The following is a 25,815-nucleotide window of genomic DNA, read 5'->3' on the forward strand; positions in this document are numbered from 1 at the left end:
AGTGCTTATAGTACCCCTCGTTTTCTATCGTAAAGTACATACACAGCTTGGATTTTTGAATGGAGAGTATGTACGTGAAGTATATACATACATGTGTATTTACTTATATGACCAAATTATTGAGAGGTCAAACCCTTTTAGCTAAGATTTGTAAGAGTTTGCAAGAAACCTCAAAGTGCTCATAAAATGTTTGTTTAAAAAACAAAGATTGGAGGCATACAAGGTGAGGACAATCCCCCGCTCTGAGAAAAGACATTTCTATATTCTAAAAGTTAATGAAGTTATATTTTTCATAAAATGTGTTGTCAGTATCATCATTTGCAAATTTAATTCCTTTATTTTGTTGAATTACTTATTGATATATACTTAATTTTTCAATCATGTTTTTAAGGTATGTAAAAAGGGAGAAAAAAGAGCTTCACATGTGATTTGAACTCTCTCCAAAGCTCAAGGTAAGGCGTAAGACTGAACACGTTAACCTCTTCTCATTGAAGTGTGTCGGTGTGTTCTAAATAAACGAATTTGTTGAAGCATATATTTTTTTTCATAAATGTTCGTTTTTCATATAGAATGGGTTCAGACTCTTTTTTCTTGAAATATAAAATGATTTAACATTCATTTTTCTGTCATTTAAACGCTAATGTAGAAGAATGGAGACTTGATCAGGAACATTCAAAAATCATTTTTATGTCTCCAATAAACCTAAATATGCTTCACCGTCAACTTTAAAAAACAAATTATCAATCAATAAATCAGTTAATCAAATAAACAACAAATGTGCTAAAGATGAGATTACTGACACCAGGGGCCGGGGGGGGGGGGTTAATTTTTTTAAAATATAACATTTCAATGAACTTTGAAAATTGAAAAAAATATATTCTCAAAGAGAGGGGATTGTCCCCGCCTTGTACGCCCTCATTCTTTGCCTTTAGGAAGTTTTTCTTTAAAATAAAATATTAAAAATATTTTACCCTATTTGTTGGTAAATGTGTCTTTCATTAAATTGTCAGAAATATTTTTTTTTTCTTTTAATATATTAGTTTTCATTTTATGTTATATGATTCATTCTCGAAAATATTTCACCGTTATTTCAACCCCCATTTTCCAAATAAAGGCAAAGTTCTCGGTTTGAAATAGTTTACAAGGGTATTGTGAAATTGAATTCAAAATTAATAGATTCCATGAAAATTTGGTAAGATATAATCAGAAAGTAAAGAAAATTACCTTTGAAAATTTGCCTTTTTTGCGCCTAAAATCTAGAGTTTTGGTCAAATATATATATTAAGTTTAACTTCATTTAAAAGTGCCAACATCATCTCCGAATAAAGCAAAATAAACGCTTATGTGTCCAATATAATAGAAATAGGCAGGATATGTTAAAGAAATTTTTTATTTGTCTTTTTTCTCCATAATATATCATTGGGCCATTTCGAGCGGTCTTGAATCTTAAGTGGTGATGGCATCTGATTAGGTATGTGAGGTTCCATGTTTTTCTTTAACATAAAGTTTATAATTTCTTCACCAGCACTTCCTGTTTTGAGCCAAAGCCACTCCATTAATATTGCCTGTACATCCACTTTATCAAAAAAAACTTCACCTCCTTTAAAAACTTTATTTTCATAGCCCTCAACGTCAATTTTAATTATAACTTTTTTAAAGTCAAAATGAGGCACAGATAAAATATCATCCAATTTTATTGCCCGAACAGTACCATAGTTTCCATCTACTTGACTGCCTCTCACTTTATTTGCATTTTTATTCTTTGCCACAAATGTACCTCCAACATTGTTTTTATCTTTTCCAAGTGAAACTGTTTCGTGCACATCCGAAAGGGCGTTGTATACAAGTTTCACCCTACTACTGAAATTACCTTCCATCACAGAAGAACACAATCTCTGTATGTTCATGTCGAGTGCGTCCACCGCTATCACACGTCTTCCGGAAAGCGCCACCGCGAGAGTGAACACGCCCACATTGGCACCAATGTCTACAAACTGGATTTCTGGGTCCCGTTTTAACAAATCTATAATTAAATTTATATGATTTCCTTCCCAGCTGCCATATTTTACTACACTACCACTCACCCATTTATCAATTTTTGGATCATAAATATATATTGGAGTCGAGCCATGGGCGATTCGCAGTGTTGCTCGATAAAAACCACTAGTGTTCCTTTTACACAAACTTGATTGGACCTCCCATTTTGTTTGACTTCTACTGTACACTATTCCCGATTCCTTGTCACCAAATAGTCCAATACTGCGTTTGGTGGTTGAAACAGCACTCACAATCAATTGGTTTTTAGGCTGATGACTTATTGCTGGCACATTTCTTTTGAAAGTAGTATAAACGGAAGTATTGTGCATCAGTTGTAACTTCGAAATCGTATTATTCGCCATATCCAGTGCGTTTTTGTAAAATATGTACGTTAATATCCAACCAAGGCTAAAGCCTACCATGATTAACATACATGGCTTTTTAAATCGAGTCATATTCCTGAAAAGAAAAATCATATAGGAACATAAACGCCAGAAACAGCTAAATACAATCATAAAAGAGCAATAGGACACAGATGGTCAAAGATTTATTCTAAAATAATAATATATATATACGGAACAGAACCACACAATCAACTAGAAATATGTCCTCAGAACATGAATCCCAGACCCAAGGTAAAATAATTTTTATTACAACATGAAAAGATGTGTACCTTGCTTTTTGGTCTAAGTATAATAAAATCAAAGGATTGATTTTCATTTTTTTTTTCATTTAAAGAACTGTTGTCTTCAGTTCAGTTGTCATTTATAACACAATGTTAATTTATCCCATCTAAGCTAACAAGTCTCAATATTTCAGTCATTAAATCCCTCACATATAAAACCAGAAGTCTCTGATGAGACTGTAGCTCTATGGTGTGTACTTATGATAAAGATGTATCTTTGTATAATCTACTTGTGTACCAAGTCTACTGAAATCCGACCAAAACTGCGGGAAGAGTCATGTTCTGAAAGAATTTCACAGAAATTTATAGTTATACTAACACATGGCAATATCGACTATTGGAAATCAAAAACCAGTAAACATAATTATTTTATTGTATTTATCTCAGTATAGTCTACATGTGTACCAAGTTTTATTGAAATCGGATTTAAACTGTAGGAGGGGAATTATACAGATACACCACGGCAACACCGTTTGTCATAATCAAACACCGATAAAGAGAATTATGTATCTTAGAGCGGACTACTTGTGTACCAATTCTTACTGAAATCGAACAAAAACTGTACTACTGAGGAGGAGTACTCCTTACGTCAACATTACCGAGGTATGTCTATATGCAAGATAATTATGTTGATTTGCAAGTTAACCAATCTTTTTAGAAAATTTTAATGTGGGTAAATTTACTAACTACATGTATTAAGGCCCGTAGAACGCGAGGGGAGCCCTCTCCCCTCCACACTTTGTTCTGAGTTTAGTATTTTGCTATAGTAAATTTTCCATTCGATGCTGGTTACCCCCCCCCCCCCATTTTCTTGATCTTGTAAGTTCGAGCACAGGCAAATTCCAGGATTTGGACAGAAAATGACCTTTTTTTTGCTTGTCAGATTTTTCTGGGAAGTCCCCCCCCCCTCTTTTGAAACCGTTGCTACGGGCCTGCTATTAACGCCAGTACACAAATGTACAACAGTTGCAACATATTTATGTTGACATGCGAGTTAATTTTGTCAACATGCGAGAAAGTTATGCTGACATGCGACTTATCAACATTATCTTGCATGTTGACATAATCAAGTTGCCAATCATCTGACATCATAATTAACTCGCCTGTTGACATAAATAAGTCGCACGTCAGTGTATCTGTTGAATGTTGACATGAATAAGTCGCATGTTTACGTAAGTAGCATGTGAACATAAGTGTGTTGCGAGTCGACTTAATTAGTTAATCTATTCGCATGTTGACAAAAATAAGCCGCATGTCAACATTATTAACTCGCATGTCCACATAATTAAGTTGCGTATATACATAATTATATCGCATGTTAACATAAATGAGTCGCATGTCAACATAATTATGTTGCATTTTACATGTATGATTCATAGGTAATAGTTAAATATATGACAATATTTTTGAAAAATCATTGCTGCACCTACTTACTTGCACGCGGAGGATCCCGATCCCGATCGAGGAAGATGTTCGTTATCTTCACCTTTTTCATTATAAGCTATTGAAGAATATAGAGGAAACTTATTGTGATTTTTACTTCAAATGTCATGTAAAATGTGGTAATCAAAAAGATTTAAATAATATATAAGGAATGAACTTTTTGCTTAAAAAAGTATGATAAATTGGCTAATTATATAGTATTCCCAGATCATTGAGAATTTTTTTCGTGAGGTCAAAATAAAAAATACCTTTGTTTCCCCCTAACGCGACCTACCCAATTAAAACGCACCGACTGGAAAGTTTTTTTTTCATAAGATTATTCAAATATTTTTTTTAATATTTATCAACTTCTATAAATTAAAATTCTATCAAATCTGTTTTTTTTTAATCAGAACGATTGATTTTGTTCTGTGATTTTCAAGCGTTTATTGGAAACAAAATAGTGCCTACAACATGTGGTCACGGAGGGTTAGTTCGTGTTTTAAAAGAAAGGAAACGTATCAACCTTATGCCTTTAGCATATTAGAATCCTGCACTCTTGAAACACTTTGTTTATAAAATATAATATCCAATGACTAATTGAAAGTGTTTGGGTTGTATTTACTAGCCTGTCTTAAAATTAAGGTACGTAGAGAGCATGCTTAGGCCCATAAGCCCTCCTCATGATACCCCTCATGAGCAGACAAGGAGCCCCCTTGTGAAAACACCAATCAATTTCATTGCATTTTATTTAATTTGAGTTTTGGTCTTATACACAATTCATCAATATTCCAATGTTTACTATATGGGACCATAGGAGTTGTAAATAAGTCTGCATATTTCATCCTAATGAATAGAATTTAAATGTCCTTTCTTCATGCTTTTTAATCATGGGTTAAACTTCGTAACATTGACATTGTGTATGACATGTTATCATTTTTGCAGAGTTAATTTCGGTTCTATCTAAAAACAAAAGTCATTGCCTAATTATCTCGGACACAAAAACTACTGAAAGGATGCTAATTTATCAAAGCTATATATAGTTATAAGACTGACGAATAAAAGTTACCCATATATTTCATTTGTATTTGAAAATTCTATCGTGCCTCGAATAAAATTTACCCTTTAAAAGTGTAAGAAAAAAGCTACACAAAAGCATGTACATGAAATATTAGGATTTTCTTGCGAATTCAGTTGACTTAATTTAGGTCAGTATTCTCCTACATGTGGAAATCTGGCAAAAATGGGGATCCAAAGATAAAGTCTATTTCATTATCTTTCAGCATATGATTTATGTCGCACAATCTACAGTACAACGCCAAAAGTGATTCATCATTTCCCTTTTTACCATATATTTAAAGAAAAGTTAGTTTTTGTTAAAAAAAATATTGTGAGTTCAATTTTACTCCAGATTAGCAAAATTTGATAATTAACCACTGAGTATAAGATTTTAAATTATAAAATCACAATTTCTAACTTCAAAACACCACGATTTCATGACACTTTTTGTTGTAAAATTTAACTTTTTCATTTGATACTTGATATCACTGAAATGCATGCTGATAAGATTATTTTCAAATTACTAGTATGCGAAGAAGGTACAATGAATTCGGAATTTACTGATACTCGCTCATATCTGCAACCCACAATAGGTTTATTAATTGTTCCTCAAATATCTCAAACACATTTCTGCTAAAAAAAAAACAAAACAAAACGCACATCTAACTTGGAAGAGCGCCTAAATGGAACCACACATGCACGTATAGAAAGCTATCTTAAAATAAACATGTTCGGTCACCACATGAATATAATAGAACCTTTGATTCCCTTAATTTAACATTTAAGGTAAAATGAATTGTTTTAAGGATTAATTAATGAAAAAAAAAAGATTGAAATGATCAAGCTTTTTTTCTTGCATCTCAGCGCATTGTTTTTCTTCAAACATTATTTCATAATAAAACTAAATAAATGTAGAAAATTTCATGCAATAAATTGTTTAACAACTTCAATTAATACATGTCTTCATCATACTGACGCAAATATAAAATAACTCATCAAATACATGTATTGTGAAACATTGCAACAAACTTTCATAATTTCCATATCATTTTACAGTTCTCTTATCATTTTATTTCATTTAATTCATTCATGCCAGTGGCCAGTAATTAGAGCCTTTGCTCTAGAGTCAAGGAGTAAGGAGTCGATCCTTAGGTCGCGGGTTCGAATCCCACTGCGGGATGTGGAGACCGTTCCTTCGGATGAGACCGTTAAACTGAGGTCCCGTGTCGCAGTAAGTGCTGGCCAGAAAAAAAGATCCCTCACTGCACAATGGCCCTGAGTGCTGAGTATAGATATAAAATTTGCAGCCCACCAATGGCAATGGTGGCGTCTCATTATGAGTGAAAAATTCCCGAGAGGGACGTTTTAATTAAAACAAACAATCAATCAAACAAAATCATTCATGCCACCGTCTATCAGTACTCACAGTACTTTGATTTTTATATATTGTTTGTCTCAATTAAATATTGTTAACATGCTTTTTCCAAATAGATTTGAAATTATGATACAAGCTTCCTGAGACGTCCCTGTATTTTTCTTTAATAAGACCCTGGAAGATTGGTTGTTTCTTTGATTTGAATCCCTTTGATAATTGTTGGGACAACAACATTTATCTAAACATTTGCCTGGTGAAGGACTCCAAATTTAGACGTGTACGCGGCACTTTAGGCCATGAGCAGTGAGGATTTTTTTTTCGTGCCAGTATCTACTGCGTAACTGGACCCAAGTTTTTACTGTGCCATTCGAAGAACCGGTCTCAACGTCCCGCATTGGGATTTGAACCTGCAACTTAGAAATAGCTCCTTACTTCGAGACTCTAAAACGAAATGCTCTAGAAGCACTGCACAATTCGAAGCCCCTGAAAAAGTACAAAGAACAAAGCAATGGAAGCTGATAGTAGGTACAAAAAATATACTCTGGTGTCCAGTCTCTGCGTACCCGAAAATCTTTCAAACAGATGTATTCCATTTCAACAAATTTACTCTGGTATGAGATATTTCTTTGAATAATAGTTGTGAATTGATTTACCTTAAATGTTGATTTTAAACTGCATTTATATGGTATTCTAGCTGTTTACAAATCACTTTCTTTTGTACTTAACTTATTTATAAAGATATCGTTCTATTAGATTTTAAGAATATATTTTCAAAGCTGCTGTCAAAAAAAAATATTATTTGCCTACCTACCTACCCAACTTGAGATTTTAGGGTCGGGTTAGGGGAAACAAAGATATTTTTAATGATGGCCTGAAATGTTGTTTTTTTCAAAATATTTTTAAAATAAAATATTTATGGGTTGAAAACAGTTTTTTTTTTCATCAAATGACAATATTTGCTACTTCTTATTTTATATGCAGTTTTCATGAATAACTTACCGTTTTCTTTGTATACTTCCGGTCGATTGCTAATGCTTTCGAAAAAAGTGTAAATAACTTTAGGTAATGTAAGATAACCAACACGAACACGCATTGCGTCCATTCCACACAGATATCCTTCACAAGAAAGCAGTCAAGTGTAACGAAAACGAATGGTACACCCCAGTGCTGACATAGGAGATAGGAAAAATTATACGGAGTATGCCTTTTTACGAGCCATTTTTCAGCTTTAAATATGCTTTCCTTTTTGAATGACAGTAATTCTGAACATCAGCATATTACAGGAGGTATATTAAATAAAAGGGAGGCTATCCATGAAAACTGCTTGTATCTTTATGGAAAATTCAGGGTTTTGTCATTAAATGAAATAGTAACATGAAATTATAGTGTATGCTATTGATCCAACATTTTAGATAAATGTATTATAAAAAAAATTCTCAATAATTTCTGGGAACACTATAATTGTAAATAGTATCAAAGAAAAAGATTGTACCCTTTGACCTTGTTTTAAAAATTAATACAACCTATCGTTGGGTCGATTTTGTGTGACATTTCATACCATTTGTTAGATTATTGCTTTTATACTAAATTTGATTACAGAGTACTCCGTCTAACTGACCAATACATAGGGATCACGGCGGCTGAGACTAGTCGACAAGGGATGCTTACTTCTCCTACGTACCTGATCCACCTCTGGTATTTCCAGTGGTCCCTGATTTTGCTCTGTTTATGATTCGTTTTGATTTCTGGATTCAAAAGATTGATCACTGTTCATTATCTTCACATTTTACACCGCAAATGCCACAAGGAACTATTTTAGATTATCTATTGACTAACGCTCTGTACACATGCAAGATATTTTTGATTTTTTTTTACTTGAGATTTGGACATTTTTTATGATGACGTGCCACTTGATTTTATCATAAAATACGAGGTTTGTCTGTATTGAAACGCTTGAACATTTCTGCACATACAGACCAAAGACTTCCTTTAAATCAGCGAAACTGGATAGAGGGTTCGAAGAAGTAGTTATTGTACAGTGAAAGAAAATCATGATTCATTTTTGTGATGGAATATACGATGGTTGTTTGGAGCTTCAGTCAGATACTTTGCGATATTATGAAGCCCTGGTGTAAAGTTACTGACGGACAAGCAAAGTTAAAGGACTTTTTGTATAAAAATAAGATTTTTTCATGAATCCATTCCTTCTGATGATATATAAGGGGAAATATGAAAATAACACATAAGTGGCAATTAAGTGCGTTTTTTTTAAGTCCGAAATTTGAATCTCACAATTATGCATATTTCAAGAGAGAATCGCGCGCCATGGTCTGTGACGTCATATGCGCGACTCCTAGTACATAGTAAGAAAAATGGGGTATTTTCATGACGAATATTTTTAATATTTCAGCTTGTTTTTTTAATTTCATAATATTTTGCAAAGATAATTATCTAATCATAAATATCAAGTAATTATAAATTTTAAATAAATTATTAAATCTAATTTTACCTCTAATTTTAAACGTGACTTTTTGTCACAACACAATATCGATTTGAAGTTACGTTTTTGTGAAAAATATTAGTTTTTCCTAAGGTATACAAAATAAATAAGTATAACAAATATATTTTATGAAGAAATGTCCAACAAGCCTCGGGGTTGAAAATTAGGGGGAGGGGGATTCCTGTCCACAAGTACCTGTGACTGACAGTACCATTTTGAAACGAGAACGAGAAAATGTATGGCTGGACCGGGAATCGGTCCCGGGACCCCTGTATCACTAGTCGAGTACTCTAACTACTGAGCTACCCAAACCAAACTATTACATTCCTCCTTCCTTAATTAAAATGTCTTCACCCTCGAAGAACAATTATGATTGCCAAAAAAAACTGTCCTCTATCACAACATTACTTGCATAGAATTAAGTCATGCATTCAGTGCTTTGTTTTTCCGATTCGTGAGGTAAAATACGAGTTGAAATTCGTAAATAGGTACGTTTACTATAAAGAATGTACCCGTGATTTTTATACTTTTATATCAATAAAAAAAATGAACCCATGACTATTTCAATTCTTTCATGAATATTTAATATAACCGTTTTCAGCGACCGTATTTATGACAATATAAAACATTAATGCGTTTATATAGATTTGCAAAATGGGGAGGGGGGGGGGGGCTAAAGTCCATAAGAAATAAACAACTTACACCCAATACATTAATCCGATTAATGCCTAATAATTTAATTTTGTTTGTATTCTAGCCTCTGATTGGTTAATATCCAAAAAGGAACACAAATTATTTTAGGAATGACTCTAATTCGTGGCCAAATTATTCGAGTATAACCTGGTTTGGGTCAGTTTACGCTTTATAATCCGCGAAGCGGATTATAAACGGATTATAAAACAGCGTAAACTGACCCAAACCAGGTTATACTCGAATAATTTGGCCAAGAATTAGAGTCATTCCTTATAATTTAATTTCAAAATCATTAAATAACTATGGGTGTAAAATTTCTTTGCTTTTTATTAGTTCAAATTTGCCGCTCAATAATACAACCATAGTAACGGAAGTGATGGGAAGCGAGGGGAGGTAAAAACTGATACACAGGCCTAGCAGCCTTGTTGTTTATTTACATGTGGTAAGATCGAATTATTGTTTGAAGTTAAAGGTACATTTATTAAATATGGAATTTTCCATGAATCCCGAGGACTGGAAATGAGAGGATTGTATGGATACAGATGTTTCAGCTGGTTGTCAGGGGGGTGTGTCCCCATACCAAACCAGGTTATACAGAAATAATTTGTGTTCCTTTTTGGATATTAACCAATCAGAGGCTTGAATACAAACAAAATTAAATTATTTCTGTATAACCTGGTTTGGTATGGGGACACACACCCCTGACAACCAGCTGAATCGTCTGTATCCATGCAATCTTCTCATTTCCAGTCCTCGGGATTCATGGAAAATTCCAGATTTAATAAATGTACCTTTAGCTTCAAACAGTAACTCGGATCTTACCACATGTAAACAAAAACATGGCTGCTAGGACTATGTATCAGTTTTTACCTCCCCTTGCTTCCCATCACTTCCGTTACTAGGGTTGTATTATTGAGCGGCAAATTTGAACTAATAAAAAGCAACGAAATTTTACACCCACAGTTGTTTAATGATTTTAGAATTAAATTATAAGGAATGACTCTAATTCTTGGCCAAATTATTCGAGTATAACCTGGTTTGGGTCAGTTTACGCTGTTTTATAATCCGCTTCGCGGATTATAAAGCGTAAACTGACCCAAACCAGGTTATACTCGAATAATTTGGCCACGAATTAGAGTCATTCCTAAAATAATTTAAATTTGGTTGTAACGCGTCATTTGATTGGATAAAAAATTAATTTATATTGTGTAACCTGGGTTGCCTACGTCACAATGACTTACGTCAAAACGTATCAAACCGCTCGACGTTACATTTAAAATATGAACAATTTATACGCATTTTTGAGGGAGAAATTGTCTTGTTTTCTATACTTAATGATTGAAAATTAGTTATAGTCTGTCCCACGATACCAAGGACCTCACTTTTCGCCTCATATCTCAAAATGTATAAATACCTTGGCCTTCAAACTAGGTTCGATCGATAGATCATTTTTTTCCCAAACTTCCTGCATTTATCCGAACCCTCGAGTTCAACCGGTGTATTGACACGGCGGCAAATTCAAAGTCTACGGGGATTTAACATGGTAAACTCGTCCATTAGCGTCAAGATCACGGGGCAGGAAACCAGTTTATCGAGGGAGTAGTCGTTCTTTCCAAATTAAAATTACAAAAAATCCTGAAAATTCAACGAAAGTAATTCAATGTGATTTGGTAAATAATATAAGTATTGTTTTGCATTCAAATATATTTTGACGAGTTTTCTCATAAAATGAGAGAAAATAATCCGAATTCAATGCAGTACAAGTTGTGGATATTGAGGTCACGCATTTCCTCTAGAAACGGATGTTGACATGGTGCAAGAATGTGTTATTTACAGCTTCATTTGTTGAAAATGTAGTAAGATGGTAAGTTGTTGTCCTTTTCTTTATTTTATACCATACATACACCTAAGAAAGAACTGTTTCAAATGCTAAGAATAAGTCAAAATGTACGCACAAGTGCCCCATAATATGTTACATGTCTGAGAAAGAGAGATAGAGAGAGAGAGAAAAAAAACCGAAAACTGACATTTTATCAACTTATTTAATAAAACTATTAGGAAAAAAAGAAAGCATACAAATACACCTTTTAATTATTATAACAATGACTCTCTTTTTTATTAAAAGCTGGTAGATCTTTATTTATTCATTTTATTGCATGATTATGTACATACATGTATATGATGTAGGTCGATCTACTTTCACTTCATGCATTTGGCAGTCACTACCTACATGATCTATAAAAAGCAAAATTTTACATTTATGTGAAGTGTCAGCACTTTGACTATATATAACAAATATTTTGGACACTCCAGATTTTTTCTGAACTATTTAGTTCTACTGAATAATACTATTTAATACTGTTTGTTATCTTCATAGTTCATTTTACAGGACTGAGTTCTAAGGGTCTTCTGTTTTTTAACATACAGAGCTATCAGATATTGCTAGGTGTATAAATATTGCCCAAGAAAATATAATGGAAGAAAATCAACATAATTATCCACTAAAATACTTGCACTGATAAAACTGCATGAAAATTAAAAGATGTAATATTTCACCCAGCACAAGTGCATATGGTAAATACCATATAATTTATTATATAGATTATTTGTATTATATTGCATTTAAGACATGCTAAAATATAAATTTGAAACATTAATTACATATATCGGAGATTCACATTATATGTTTTACACCTACTGTTCTACATTTTTTATTTTTTTTTTGGGGGGGGGGGGGGTGCTTAAGGTTTTACATTAAATGAACTGAATGCAGTAGGCCATATTTCTCATTTTAAAAATGTTGAGTAAAAGTAAATGAACAATGCATTTATTTATCTTTTCTTGGCATAATCCACAGATTTTTTTCCCACTATTTGATAAACTTTTGATAAACTATTTGATAAACTTTGTTATTATCATTTAGGCCAAATAAAAAAATATGTGTGGTTCCGGTTACCCGACCTTCCCTATTTTATACCCCCGACCCTAAACTTTTTTTGGCAATTTTCATATTTTTTTCCCGGAATTTCCCCAATTTCCATCAATGGCTCCTGTTTAAGTTTTAGTTTCAGCAATGCTGGCCTCCTTGCACAACATAGTGCAAGTGTTTAATAGTGTTAAATCCAAAGAAAGCTAGCATGTAGTTGTCCCCCTACCAATATTGACTAGTATATTATCACATCACATCTAAATGTCATTTGCAAAGCAGTGATAGGTATTATTTAGAAAAATTAAGAAAATCATTTTGTTAAAAAAAAAAAAAAAAAAAAAAAAAAAAAAAAAAAAAAATCCCTACCTACCTACCCTAATTTTTTGGGAGGTGTAACCGGAACCACACATATTTTTTTGTTTGGCCTTATGTCCAATATCCTCAAAATATCCTGTAACTTTTAAATAAAGGAAAATCAATCAGTGAATGAATCTTTAACACAATTCATGTTTCACATTATACAAATTCTCTCATGTGTGATTTTTGTTGTTGTCTTTCTGTGTTTACAATTTTATATATAATTCACTTTCAATTCTGTGTTTATATTCAATTTACTGTATAATAATTTTTCTAGAACTTTTTTAAAACTTTTCAAAAAATGACTTTTTTTATTTCAAGCATCTTTTTATTGTCAAAATATGCTGTAAGTTTACCCGACATACAACCCTTGAGACTTCTGTTTACTTAAACAAGAAAAAAATCATCTCTCATAATTTCTTTTACATGTAGATGTTTCTTTAAAGTTATTAGTTTTATTATTTACATGTACATCCCTCATAGGAGACCCATTTTGTTCAAACTCCTAAATTTATGTGCAAAAAGAAAATAAAGCAAAAATTCATACAAGTGCAAAATTAATACATCAGGCCATCTTTAACAAATTGTTTGGTTACCCTCTCCCAACCGACTGGCTAAAAATGGCCCGACTCAAAACTTTTTTTTAACCTCCAGGAAGCAATTATTTTTTTTATGAATTCCGGAAAATAGATTTTGAAAATTCAGCATTGATTTTGAAATTTTCTTTGAAAAAAAATTTCTCACCTACCTACCGACTCAATTTTCTCAACCTGAGTTGGGAGAGGGCAAGCAAACATTATTTTAAAGTTGGCCTCATGTAAGTAACTATGAACAGTATTTTAGCACAATAAATACAAGAGGCCCAGGGGCCACATCGCTCACCTGAGCACTCTGGCTAGGAAAAAGCAGAAATCAGTTCAGTCTTGAAAAGTTTAAATATAAAACTGGTTTGGGGGGGGGGGGGATCATGATTTGTACAAATTTGAATCTACATTACCTGATGATGCTTCCATTTAAATATGACTAATCATGGCTTTGCTGTTCTTGAGAAGAAGATTTTTAAAGATGTTCCCTGTATATTCCTATGTAAAACTTTGATCACCCATTGTGCTCCACCCGACCCCTGGGGGTCATGATTTGAACAAACTTGAATCTACACTACCTGAGGATGCTTCCATATAAATATGACCAATCATGGCTTAGCTGTTCTTGAGAAGAAGATTTTTAAAGATTTTTCCTATGTATTCCTATGTAAAACTTTGATCCCCCATTGTGGCCCCACCCTACCCCCGGGGGTCACTACCGGAGGATGCTTCCATATAAGTTTCATATTTTCAAGCACAGTGGTTTTTGAGAAGAAGATTTTTAAATTATGCCATTAATTTTTAATGAATTCATAATTATCTCCCCTTGGAAGAAGGCGTGGCCCTTCATTTGAACAAACTTGAATTCCCTTTACCCAAGGATACTTTGTGGCAAGTTTGGTTGAAATTGGCCCAGTGGTTCTTGAGAAGAAGATGAAAATGTGAAAAGTTTACGATGACAATGACTACAACGACAGACAACGGACAAGTTTCAATCAGAAAAGCTCACTTGAGCCTTTGGCTCAGGTGAGCTAAAAAGGTCAAGGTCAAAACACTAACATAATAAAGGTCAAAAAGCAGAGATCATTTAAATTGTAAATGGGCACATCACTGATCTGGTTCATGTCCCTTTTTCAGTTTATTCATGTTATTCAACACCTGCATTTGAAGGACTAATTATTGATTAAAGCATTGTAATAAAGAAGCAGCATTTACCTTTTTATGTTTTTATTAATTACAAAAAAAAAATAATTTGAAGGTATTAATTTATTGGAATTCATTGTTATGATGAGCAGACATCAAGAATTGAAGGCACACATGCATGTAATGGACAATCCACTCAAATTTTTTAGAATAAAGTGTTTGGAGTTCATCTAGATGAAACATAATCGAACAAGTTTCAGGACATTCTTCTGGATGGTCTGGGCAGTAAGTATATACATTTAAACATTTATATGAATATTTAAAAAAATGTCTTTTTTCTTTCTGAAGTGTATACTTGGCCTGGTATCTGAAATTAAAAAAATCATCATGTATTTTTCATATGTACAGAAAGCATTCATGATACATGTACAAATGAAATCATTAATTTGAATTTTCATTATTCCTTAATTTCACTTTACAGAGACTTAAAAGTTTAGTTTTTTTTTTCTTTTCTTTTTTTCATGCACCAGTTAATATGTGTATTATTGTATATCTTTTTCAGGTCCAAAGAATAGTCTAAACCAAAGATTACCAGGGAGTTTGCCCAGTGATCACTTGATGAGCTAGACACAAATTGAAGTGTTAGTGATATAATGGAGAGAAAAATACTCACTTTCTAATCCATTCATAGATGTTTCTCTCCTCAGCTTCATGTTTATTATGTCCAATATGAGTCATGACTTTTCTTTTGTACCAATTGACATTCAAACCATGGACACCAGCAGCACTGAGCATTTTACTTTCATTTCTTCTTCAGTCTGAATATCTAAAAGATAATCTGAATAAATATAGGGTAGACAATTCATTTACCTCTTGGAATATTTTTCAATTTTACTTCAAATGCTGAAAACAGTTCAAACAAAATTACAAATAACATAGTATGTTGAGTGGTTTTACCCTGTAATTTCACTAATTTAAGATTTAAGTAATTTGAGATTTGATATTTTTACAACTTGTAATTCAAGTTTTATAACAATTTTTACAGTATGAATTTAATTTGCAAAGCAGAAGTTGTAAATTTTGATATCCATTGATATGTCAAAGTGATTTGGAAGTCCCAACCATTTTAAAATTCTTGAAGTATTTTACCCTTGATATCTTGAATACTCAGATATCTCAGAAGTTTTTATCAGTCCCATTGTCCCATTGTAGGATAACGAGGTTTGACAACATAGTTTGAATTGAAAATGTTTGGTTCCCACCGCACACACACTTAAATTGCTTCCCATGGGCCTGACCCCATGAATTAAAAATGATTTCACAGATGACTGTAGACAAATTAAAAAAAAAAAGAAAGAAAGAAAATGAAAACTACATGCACGTTTCTGCACCTACTTAAGGTTGAATTAATTTAATTAATGTGCATGTTTGCTTGCTCTTGTCTGTATGATATATCTTCATGTTCTCTTTCCTAATAATCAAATTCTTGTTTCAAAATAAAAATGCTTAATTTAGTTTTATCTAGTTAAGTTTTATCTATTGTTTTTATTTTACTTTTCATTGCTATTATAATTTAAAAAAAAGAAATAATGAAAGGGCTTTGACTTGCATTTCTTGCAAATGTAGAATTTTTTCACATTGAAATTTAAAATGCAACTCCTGGTCTCAAAAGTTTTATTAATTTGTAAATCATTGAAATTTCTGTCACAAAAGTTTTTATATTAAAAGGAAAATAAAGTATACAAATAAACATAATAATTTAAAAAAAAAAAAATGTATTCCATTCATGTTTAGGGGTTTGTGTGATTACTACATGTACCTCTGTATTTTATTTTTGGCATCAGAACTGCTACACATATGGTAAAACTATTAAAAATACATAATATTGTTTGAAATCCCAGGGCCTGCATTTACCTAATGCCGATACAGGAAGTTTTCAAAGGGCAAGGTCAAAATCCATTGATGACGTAGTTTGATGTAGACAACATGTATATCTTGTTTTCATGTTTTGCACAGTGATTCAAAATGTCTAAACGTGGATTTGTATGTGCTTAAGAGTTATAAATGTAACAAAGCCAGGAAGCGTTGTGAATTCATGATAGAAGTGATGTTTCACAAACTGTTTAACCGTGTTTACAACAAACTATAGTATACTGCCTAGTGTGTTGGATTTATTTGCGAGGCAAAGGTAAAGTTGTAATTAATTACAAATCTAAATTATTAGAACATACTAATACTCGCTTACAGATAGATCTATCATGCTATGTTTTGGTAAAGCAATGATGTCACTTGGCAGAATTTTGTTGTACTATAGCCTCGATCGTTCTTTCCATTACATTGTCAGTGCAGTTATGACTTCTGAAGTAGATATGAGTTAAATCTTACCTCTTTTCTTAGTATGTTAAGCACTTGTTCCCGGGTACGTCGAAGACGCTGTTTTGCTATTTCTTCGCTGATAAATCTGTGTGTATTGGGCACTTGGAAAGTCTCGGGCTGTATTGCGTTCCGTACATCGGTAAGCACAGAGAATTCCCGAACGTGTGATACGTCATTACGTCACTGACGGCGATGTACGGAAAATCACGAATAATGATGGATCCCCTTCCGAAGTTGCGGCCATTTTGGCAATGTTAAATCCCCGTAGACTTTGAATTTGCCGTCGTGTCAATACACCGGTTGAACTCGAGGGTTCGGATAAGTGCAGGAAGTTTGGGAAAAAAATGATCTATCGATCGAACCTAGTTTGAAGGCCAAGGTATTTATACATTTTGGGAACACTTCTAGTATGCCGGTCCCCATAAATATGGCGCTAAAATATGTGCCGCCGAAGGCGGTGTATTATAATAAAGCGATCGCGTGAGCGATCGAAAAAAATCAATAAAAAGGCCAAAAAACGTCAAAATAAGCCCAGAAATGAATTCCTTGTAAAAAATAAGGTTTAAAAAACTGGTTTTTAAACACAGTTTTTTAAATTCGAAGTAAAACATAATCCAGAAATAAAACTACACGCTTCTTGTAAAATCGACTTTTAATGTTGTCAACTTCGAAGGTTGTCTCGAGCGCGTTCTGTAGAAATAAATGAATATTCATGAGATTTTCGTCACTGATACATACTAGCATGTGACGTAATTTGTAAACAGAAACAGCTGATTGTATGAAATGCCGGTGAAATTAAAGGATATTTACCAGAAAAGCGCCGATTTAACTTGTTTAATTCAGTGGTTAATTGGATTGAATGTTCTGATTGATTTAAATGGGGAAACATGTAAAAGTTGTGAGACGGGAAAATTTGGATTAAGGAAGGATTCTAGTTATTCCAGAGACGAACATGTTTGGAGATGCTCCAACAAAAAATGTCACAAGAAAGTGTCCGTGAGAGTTGGGAGCTGGTTCGAGAATCATAAATTAACTCTGGAAAAAATTCTTTTAATTACTTATTTTTGGGTGTACCAAGTAAGTGAATTATTTGTCAGACACGAACTTGAAATTGCATGTCAAACCATCGTAGACTGGTACAATTTCGCACGGGAGGTTTGCACCTGCGTATTAGAAAAGGAATCTGAGAAAATAGGAGGAGAGGGGAAAGTTGTCGAGATAGAAGAGAGCAAATTTGGAAAGAGAAAATTTCATAAAGGACGAAAAGTTGAAGGTGTGTGGGTGTTTGGAGGGATAGAGAGAGGATCAAAGAAGTGTTTTTTCACGACAGTGACAGATCGCTCGAGAGAAACATTACTCGGCATCATAAAACAAAATATTTTACCGGGAACTACTATTATATCTGACTGCTGGAAAGCATATGACATTCTCGACCAGGAGGGATTCGATCACTTAAAGGTTAACCATTCTCTGCATTTTGTTGACCCTACCACTGGTGCACACACAAACACGATCGAGTCAACTTGGAGAGCATTGAAAAAATCACTGCCAGTGAGCGGGACTGTTAAATCTCTCTATGACACTTATTTTAGCCAGTACTGTATACGTAAAAAATACTTAAAAGATTCCTCAGATCCTTTCCTAAAATTTCTAGAACTTATAAAGTCCGTGTACAACCCCCAAATTCTCATCCCTCAACTTACTTCCGACAAACCTACATCGCCTAAGAAACAACGACATGTGCTACTGCCTATTTTGTCTCCAAATATTAATGACAGCATGGATGATTTTGATATTTAAGGTAAGTAGTGTTTTTATTTTTTTGATACCGGCATTTCATTATTACCTAATCACTCGATCGAATGCGTTTTGTTGAAGCGAGGAGAAAATGGCGGTTTGTTTACATTGTGCATAGCAACGGCAAGGGAAATAACCGCTCATGCGCAGTCGCGTGATTCTGGGGACCGGCATACTAGAAACTTCCCACATTTTGAGATATGAGGCGAAAAGTGAGGTCCTTGGTACCGTGGGACAGACTATAATAAGGAATGAATTAAATAGCAACCCAAGTTATACTGGTATAACCTGGGTTGGAACAGTTTACGCTTCTTTATAAACCGCTTCGCTGCCGTACATGTTTCCAGTTCAAATTACGTACAGTGCCGTGACAGATTTCTATTACGTTGAATCTATGATGTAACGTAACTGTGACGTCACAAACAATGTAGGTAACTTAGGTATAAATGGTTTTTCGCCTCTGCAAAAAATCGTTCACATAGAGACATTATAAAAGAACAAATTCTACAACGACATGCCTCTCCGAAAAAAAAATACACTTACAGAACACACAAAGTTTATGCTCAAATAATATTTTTTTGTAGATTAGGTAGGGGGTTATATTTTTTAAATAAGAACAATGTGTAACGTAAAGTACCCGTGGATCAAGTATATACTGCATAATATAATGATCGCAACACGAGTAAAGTTAAAAATATGCAGTGTAATTGAAACACAATGATTCATAGCTACTTATAAGTTTAAGGGATCTACACCTACCAGTGAAAGTGTTCTTAAACATGGAGATTCTACCGGACTTGAAAAAGGTTAATTTCGGTTCGTACACCTTATACATATTTTTGAACGTAGACCTTACATATTGTCACATGCACCAGGCCCGTAGCAATAGTTTTAAAAGTCGGGGGGGGGGGGATCTTCACAAACAATCTGACAAGGCCCCCAGAAAACATTGTTCCGAACGCAAAAATCCTATTTTGTATGTGTGTGGGGGTGGGGTGGGGGTTTCTTACTTTTTTTGGTGCACATTAAAAAAAAAAACATTGAACTCGCCAGTGCTTGGCCTTACAGCAAAATAAGTAAGTGGGGGCAGCATCAAATAAAGATTAAATATTAAAAATTTTACTCAGAAAAAAGTGGGGGTCGCACCCCCCACCCCACCCCGCCCGCGCGTTATACGGGCCTGTGCACACTCACACCTTTCCCTGAACCACTTGTATTGTTTTAATTTATTATTATTTTATATTTGTTCAAACGTTTATATGTTGATCTTTTCCTGTCACATTTTGTAATCGTGTTATAAATAATAACCTGGAATACACTGACTAAGACGTACGTTACTTCCAATAGTAAGTTTTCTTCGTCTTTACCACCCTTGAACGGCAACTCGGATGCAATCCGTGGATTGTTTGAGTCAATCAAATGAAAAGACTTTGATTTATCAAAACTTATTTCGTCCTTTATTGTGATTTTATTACAACATTTTTCTACAGTGTTTATGACTTGAATCACAGGCATTTGTTTCTGTAATAATTTTTTGACCCATAGTGTAATAATGTTTTTTTTATGCTATGGGTTAAAAAAAATATCATAGAAACAAGTGCCTGTGCTTTGAATTTGGTGCTAGATATATAAACAACTTCAAGGTCCTTAAAAAAACTAAGAAGCATTTCATTTGTTAAAATTAAATATTCCGTCAACATGTAACTTACAATGTGCATCAACATGTACATGTAAGTAGTAATTGCATGACCTTAAAATGTATAAAAGTTTTCATATGTTTTTCAAACAGAGTACACGATCATGCCAAACATTTTGCCGATCGGCATCACTTAATGTGCGATCCTACAACTGAAATAACATGGTAGATAACTACTGTATATAAGTATATTATGATTTTTCAAAATTACAACGGAGAGGTGATGAACTTTTGAGCAAAGGGAAACGTTTATTGACATATCTAATTCATTAGAAATGCCACGCATAGCTATTAGAAAATAAAGTAATATATTACTACTAGTTTAAGTTACGTTGAGAGGAAATCAAGATATTAGGGGTATTTTCCCGGGGGGGGGGGGTACTTGCCCCAATTTCGACCGACAAGATATTTTGCCTACCCTCTGATTGTAAACACCTACCACAATTCTTGCATTAATTTAATAGTGAAAAATAATCTGACATGAGAAGCATGCCAAAAAAGTATGACCCAGCTAATACTCCCCCCCCCCCCCCCCGGCAGTTAAAATCAATAATTTGTGCCTAAAAGAAACCTGTATTGGTCATTGAACAATCAGAATGGATGGAATTAATTGGATGGGAACATATAAACATGCAGAGGTTCTATGTCACAGTCTTTTCTTGCAGAAATAAGAGCCGTAATTGCTCAGTAGACGTAAGCAGTCTTCTCCGGCAATTGGCGATGTCATGCACTGACTACATGTATTCCAGAATAGAAGGTTTATCTGTAAAGTGTCTTGTATCTTTGCCGAATTTCTTTGATTATGTGACATGTAATCTGTTGTAAAATGCATTTATCTGTATAAAATAAACTCTTTGTTATGCTCCTGATGTTAAAACTTTTTAAAGTAGGTCAAAAGGCTTTCCAAGGCTTAAATGTTACATTGTTAAACTGTATACTATATAATGCCGATTTAAGATAAAAAAAAAAATATTTACAAAAATTACAATATGATATTGCATTACTAGTATTTCCACGATCAAAACACTAAGTTCTTGTAGGTGATGGTAAATTATTCTCGTGTTTAAGATAAATATTTTTTTCTACCAATGGAACTTTGTTTACTTGTATCGTTCAGACAAGGGTTGAAAATATTGATAAAATTGCTTAATTTCAAATCAGAATGCATTGTTTACATTTTCTAAAGATCAAGACAAATGAAATACCCGTTTAAAATTCCTTTTCTTTCAGATAATTTTTCAGTAATAGAATGGTAAAATGATTGTTTTTTTTTTAACGAGAGGCTAAAATGGCGCGAAACTCAGAACGATGACGGAACGTCATAATCAGTTTTACTTGTGACGTAATGAGTTAACAGTAGGCCCAAAATAGGCCCATGGCACTAAACGAAGTTTTTGAAAATAGGCCCAAAATAGGCCCGCGGCACAAAGAATGTTAAATCATGGTACATGGAAGTAAAAAAAAAAATAATTAAGAAACTACAATTTTGAAGGAAAGAATTGGCCAAAAAAATATGAAGTTAACCTTTAGACTAATTTGATTTTTACACAAATTATCGGGGACCGCTTTGGGACGTTTAAAAGATTCATTCTTTATAGAACTATTGTCAACCCATAAAGACAAAATGTTGGAAAAAACTCAGTGTTTATTCTGAAAAATTATAAAGTTGCCTGTCCTCCTTGTTTTCTTCATTGCTATTTATTCACTTTTTCTTCTGTTTCTTTTATTTACATCTTATCTCTGACTAGTTTCTACAATATTGTATATATGTTATGTTGTATGTTGTCCTTTGGTTTATGTACCAATATTTTGAATGCCCACGAGATGTTTGTTCTCAGGAATAAAGAACTGAAATGCTATAGAGATTAATCAATTTTACACCTGGATTATTTTCAGTTTTTTTTTTCAGTCTGCCTTCCACTGGCTGAAGCAGATTGTTTTGTGGTCTCAATGGCCACTAAAATCAATATTTTTTAAATTAAATTTTAAATTTTTTGCAATGAAGAAAATAAATCTTTCCAATTAGTAGAGTTGTCCTTCTTCGTACGTTCTAACCGAAATAAAACCTAATCTCACCTGGACCTGCCCTCTATATTTTTAATAGAGTTTATTGAAGCCCATAAAAGTAAAAATTGAGTATATGTATTGCCAAAGGCTTGTCATCTTGTCAAAATTGAACATTGTCAATGGTTTGTCATCTTTAAAAAGAACTGTTTTATTCTCGCTCTTCTGTTAAATGGATGGTATATTAGATATTTCTTTTGACTAAAAGGGGAATTGGCGTAACACAGAAATGTTTCTTTTAGAAGTCTAATTACATTTTGAAGATTCTGTGTAAAACAACAAACTTTTTAAAATAAAACGCCTTGTTTTGTCTCATTCCCATTTTTCGTTATTAAAAGAATCAAATCAAACAGGGAATCCGTTTCTCTTAAGGTGGTTTTAATTAAAAATAGCTCAGACTGTATCGATATCACTTTTCCTGGATTTATTATAGGTATTATATTTTATTGAATTCAATTTTAAAAAGTCAATCTCTCTCTCTCTCTCTCTCTCTCTCTCTCTATTATACAACTATTGCTGGTTTTTTAGGTCAATACGATAATTTAGACACCTGAGGAGTACAATATTCACCGAGCCCGAAGGGCGAGGTGAATATTGTACTTCGAAGGTGAATAAATCATCGTATTGACCGAAAAAACAGCAATAATTGTTTTATTATATGATTCAATGATTAAATGACACACACTCATTAAGCAACACATGCCACCTTACTTGTTCACATCTACTGAAGTACTAGCCGAACTAATGAGAGAAACGAGGTTAAAAAAAACCCAGTTGTATTATTTTGGAATTTTTAATTCTAGTTTAGGTGCAATGTAGAAAAAATAAATGTCAGGCACATATATAGGATTGATTTTGAAAAAGGGGACATAAATTAAAAGGAAAAATGACAACTTACATGAAAACAAATCTTTGGCTAGCCCCCCCCCCCCCCCCCAAAGGAAAAGAATTCTCCAAACTCAAAATTTTATTTGGTGGGATGTAAAGGTCCATAAACGAGGGGAGGGGGGCTTTTATTGAAATTTTTTATCCTTAAAATTTAAATTAAAACTTTACATTCTCAAAAATTAGGGAGAGGGGCAGGCCTCCTGATACCCCCCACCCCTCACCCAAGAATCTATGTGCCTTAATGTTATGTTCATATGAGTGGAAGTCAGGTGCAAGTGAAATAACTTTTCAAAACTATTTGCATCAATTTTGAATTTCTCTATCTATTTTTGGTCCAATGTAGAATAAATAATTCCTTATATTGACCCGGAAGGTCACGTGCAGGTCAATATAACGTAGTATTTTTCTAACATTGTTGGATATCAGCCAATCAGAGAGATGGGAATTATTCAATCATATAATAAATATATATATATACAGTTACTGAGACATATGGATAAACTTTCCAAGTGAAGCAATATACTTATTCTCTTTAGAGAAGTGGACACTTCAAAGCAATACTGTATTCGTTGGTTGTGGAATGTCGAAGTAATTGAATCTCTGCACACGGAACTTTGATTGTTGGAACCTCACAAAGAGATTTAAACCACGCCGCCTAACGTTTGCTTAACATAAGGCTGTGTGCATTATTTGATTCTACACTTCTGTAGATTTAAAGACAAAATTAAGGGCATAAAACTCAATTTGGTTAATTCACTATTTTCAGTAAGGACGTTACCTAATAAATTTTTTTTCAGTTTATACAATTAATGGTCAAAATGTCAATGCATTGATACTTTACTCTTTCTCTTTTTACAACCGAATATCTTTATCATATTTTTGTGTACTATCGATCGTTTTGCAATAAAAATGATGAATTCATCTGAATTTCATTATAATTTGCATGATGAGTACTTTAAAACAATATTGGAAGAGAAAGTTGAACAATATCCCCATGGATCTCCTCCGACTTCAAGTGCTATAAATACATGAAACACACAGACACAATCCCATGCAGAGGTCAATTTCAGTTTCCAAATGCGTTTAGGGCTTATCTTTTAAGAAAATTAATTTACAATTTATGTCTTAATTAAGAATGAATACTAGTATAGGAAATAATACAAACAAAACTTCAACAATAAATCTTCCACCTACCTTGCTGCACGTAGTTTGCGTGTGAATCACAATGTCGTCAATACAGGGTAGCCGGTAAAAATAACCATGATTATTTTTTGTCACTGAACCCAGATACTCAATGGAACATTCATTCAGCAAAGGGCAAAATGATATTTATCATCGTTAAATGAAATATTTTTATAGTTGTCCTCTAATGGGAACCTTTACACATTTATATTATTTTGCATATGGCAAATAGTTATAGTAGCTCTGAAATCCAGCCGTGGGGGTTACGAGTTCATCCCAGAGGCATGCGCAGACCTGTTTTAAGTAAAACTGAAACTACCAGAAAAACCTAACACTTCCATTTATATTGTCTTTTAATTTTTATAAATTGACTGACAAAAGAGAAATTGCGATAAAAACCAAACAGTTCTAATTAGATTGTCTTTTAATTTTTAAATTGACTATTTCTTTCCATTATTGATATCTTTTCAATATACATGTCTTTAAATTTTTAAAATTGACATATATATATATATATATATATATATATATATATATATATATATATATATATATATATATATATATATATATATATATATATATATATATATATTATTATTATTATTATTATTATTATTATTAACCATCTTTTAAATATACTTTACATGTTCAGTGTAACAGTTATAGATAATGGTACACAGAAGCTTGGTCAGACAGTTAAAATGATACAAGTCTACCATTATTAACAAAGTCTAAAATTGAAATGTGAAAACGAACAGTGATCATATTCTCAAAAGTCCATTTAAACAATTTATAAAAATTAAGAATACAGCCAAGAGGCTTACTAATTTATTAAAACTAATAACCCAGTGAGTATCCATAAAAAAATTGAAGTTATAATGTTTAACAGCATTTAGGTTTTATTTTACACTTCAGCGGCACCCTACAATGGTATAGTAGTATTTAAGACATACAAGTATATATTTTTGTTTCCTCTTACGTTGAAAATATGTCACTCACATGACACGAGATCACGTTCACACGAC

At 33.1% G+C, this 25,815-nt stretch overlaps 2 protein-coding genes and 1 long non-coding RNA gene across 3 annotated transcripts; 2 read left to right on the plus strand and 1 right to left on the minus strand.

Moving 5' to 3' along the window:
- Window positions 1-1,376: 1,376 nt before the first annotated feature.
- On the minus strand, window positions 1,377-24,943 carry LOC133204598 (uncharacterized). Its single transcript, XM_061340350.1, has 2 exons — window positions 24,800-24,943; window positions 1,377-2,496 (listed from the first exon to the last, which is right to left on the minus strand). Exon 2 carries the CDS (start codon window positions 2,490-2,492, stop codon window positions 1,377-1,379), a length of 1,116 nt encoding a protein of 371 aa, XP_061196334.1. The 5' UTR covers window positions 2,493-2,496; window positions 24,800-24,943.
- LOC133171710 (uncharacterized) lies at window positions 11,554-16,225 on the plus strand. Its single transcript, XR_009718852.1, has 3 exons — window positions 11,554-11,635; window positions 14,994-15,069; window positions 15,347-16,225. It is a non-coding gene; the product is annotated as an uncharacterized LOC133171710 (long non-coding RNA).
- LOC133204599 (uncharacterized) lies at window positions 17,944-18,960 on the plus strand. Its single transcript, XM_061340351.1, has one exon. It carries the CDS (start codon window positions 17,944-17,946, stop codon window positions 18,958-18,960), a length of 1,017 nt encoding a protein of 338 aa, XP_061196335.1.
- Window positions 24,944-25,815: the final 872 nt, after the last annotated feature.

The sequence above is a fragment of the Saccostrea echinata genome, unplaced genomic scaffold (assembly GCF_033153115.1).
Source record: "Saccostrea echinata isolate AGI-Se365-2 ecotype Australia unplaced genomic scaffold, CSIRO_AGI_Sech_v1 ptg000054l, whole genome shotgun sequence".
Lineage (NCBI taxonomy): Eukaryota > Metazoa > Mollusca > Bivalvia > Ostreida > Ostreidae > Saccostrea > Saccostrea echinata.

Excerpts from the sequence above, each read along its gene's own strand:
- LOC133204598 (XM_061340350.1), bottom strand. The coding sequence starts at position 2,492 with ATGACTCGATTTAAAAAGCCATGTATGTTAATCATGGTAGGCTTTAGC.
- LOC133204599 (XM_061340351.1), top strand. The coding sequence starts at position 17,944 with ATGCCGGTGAAATTAAAGGATATTTACCAGAAAAGCGCCGATTTAACT.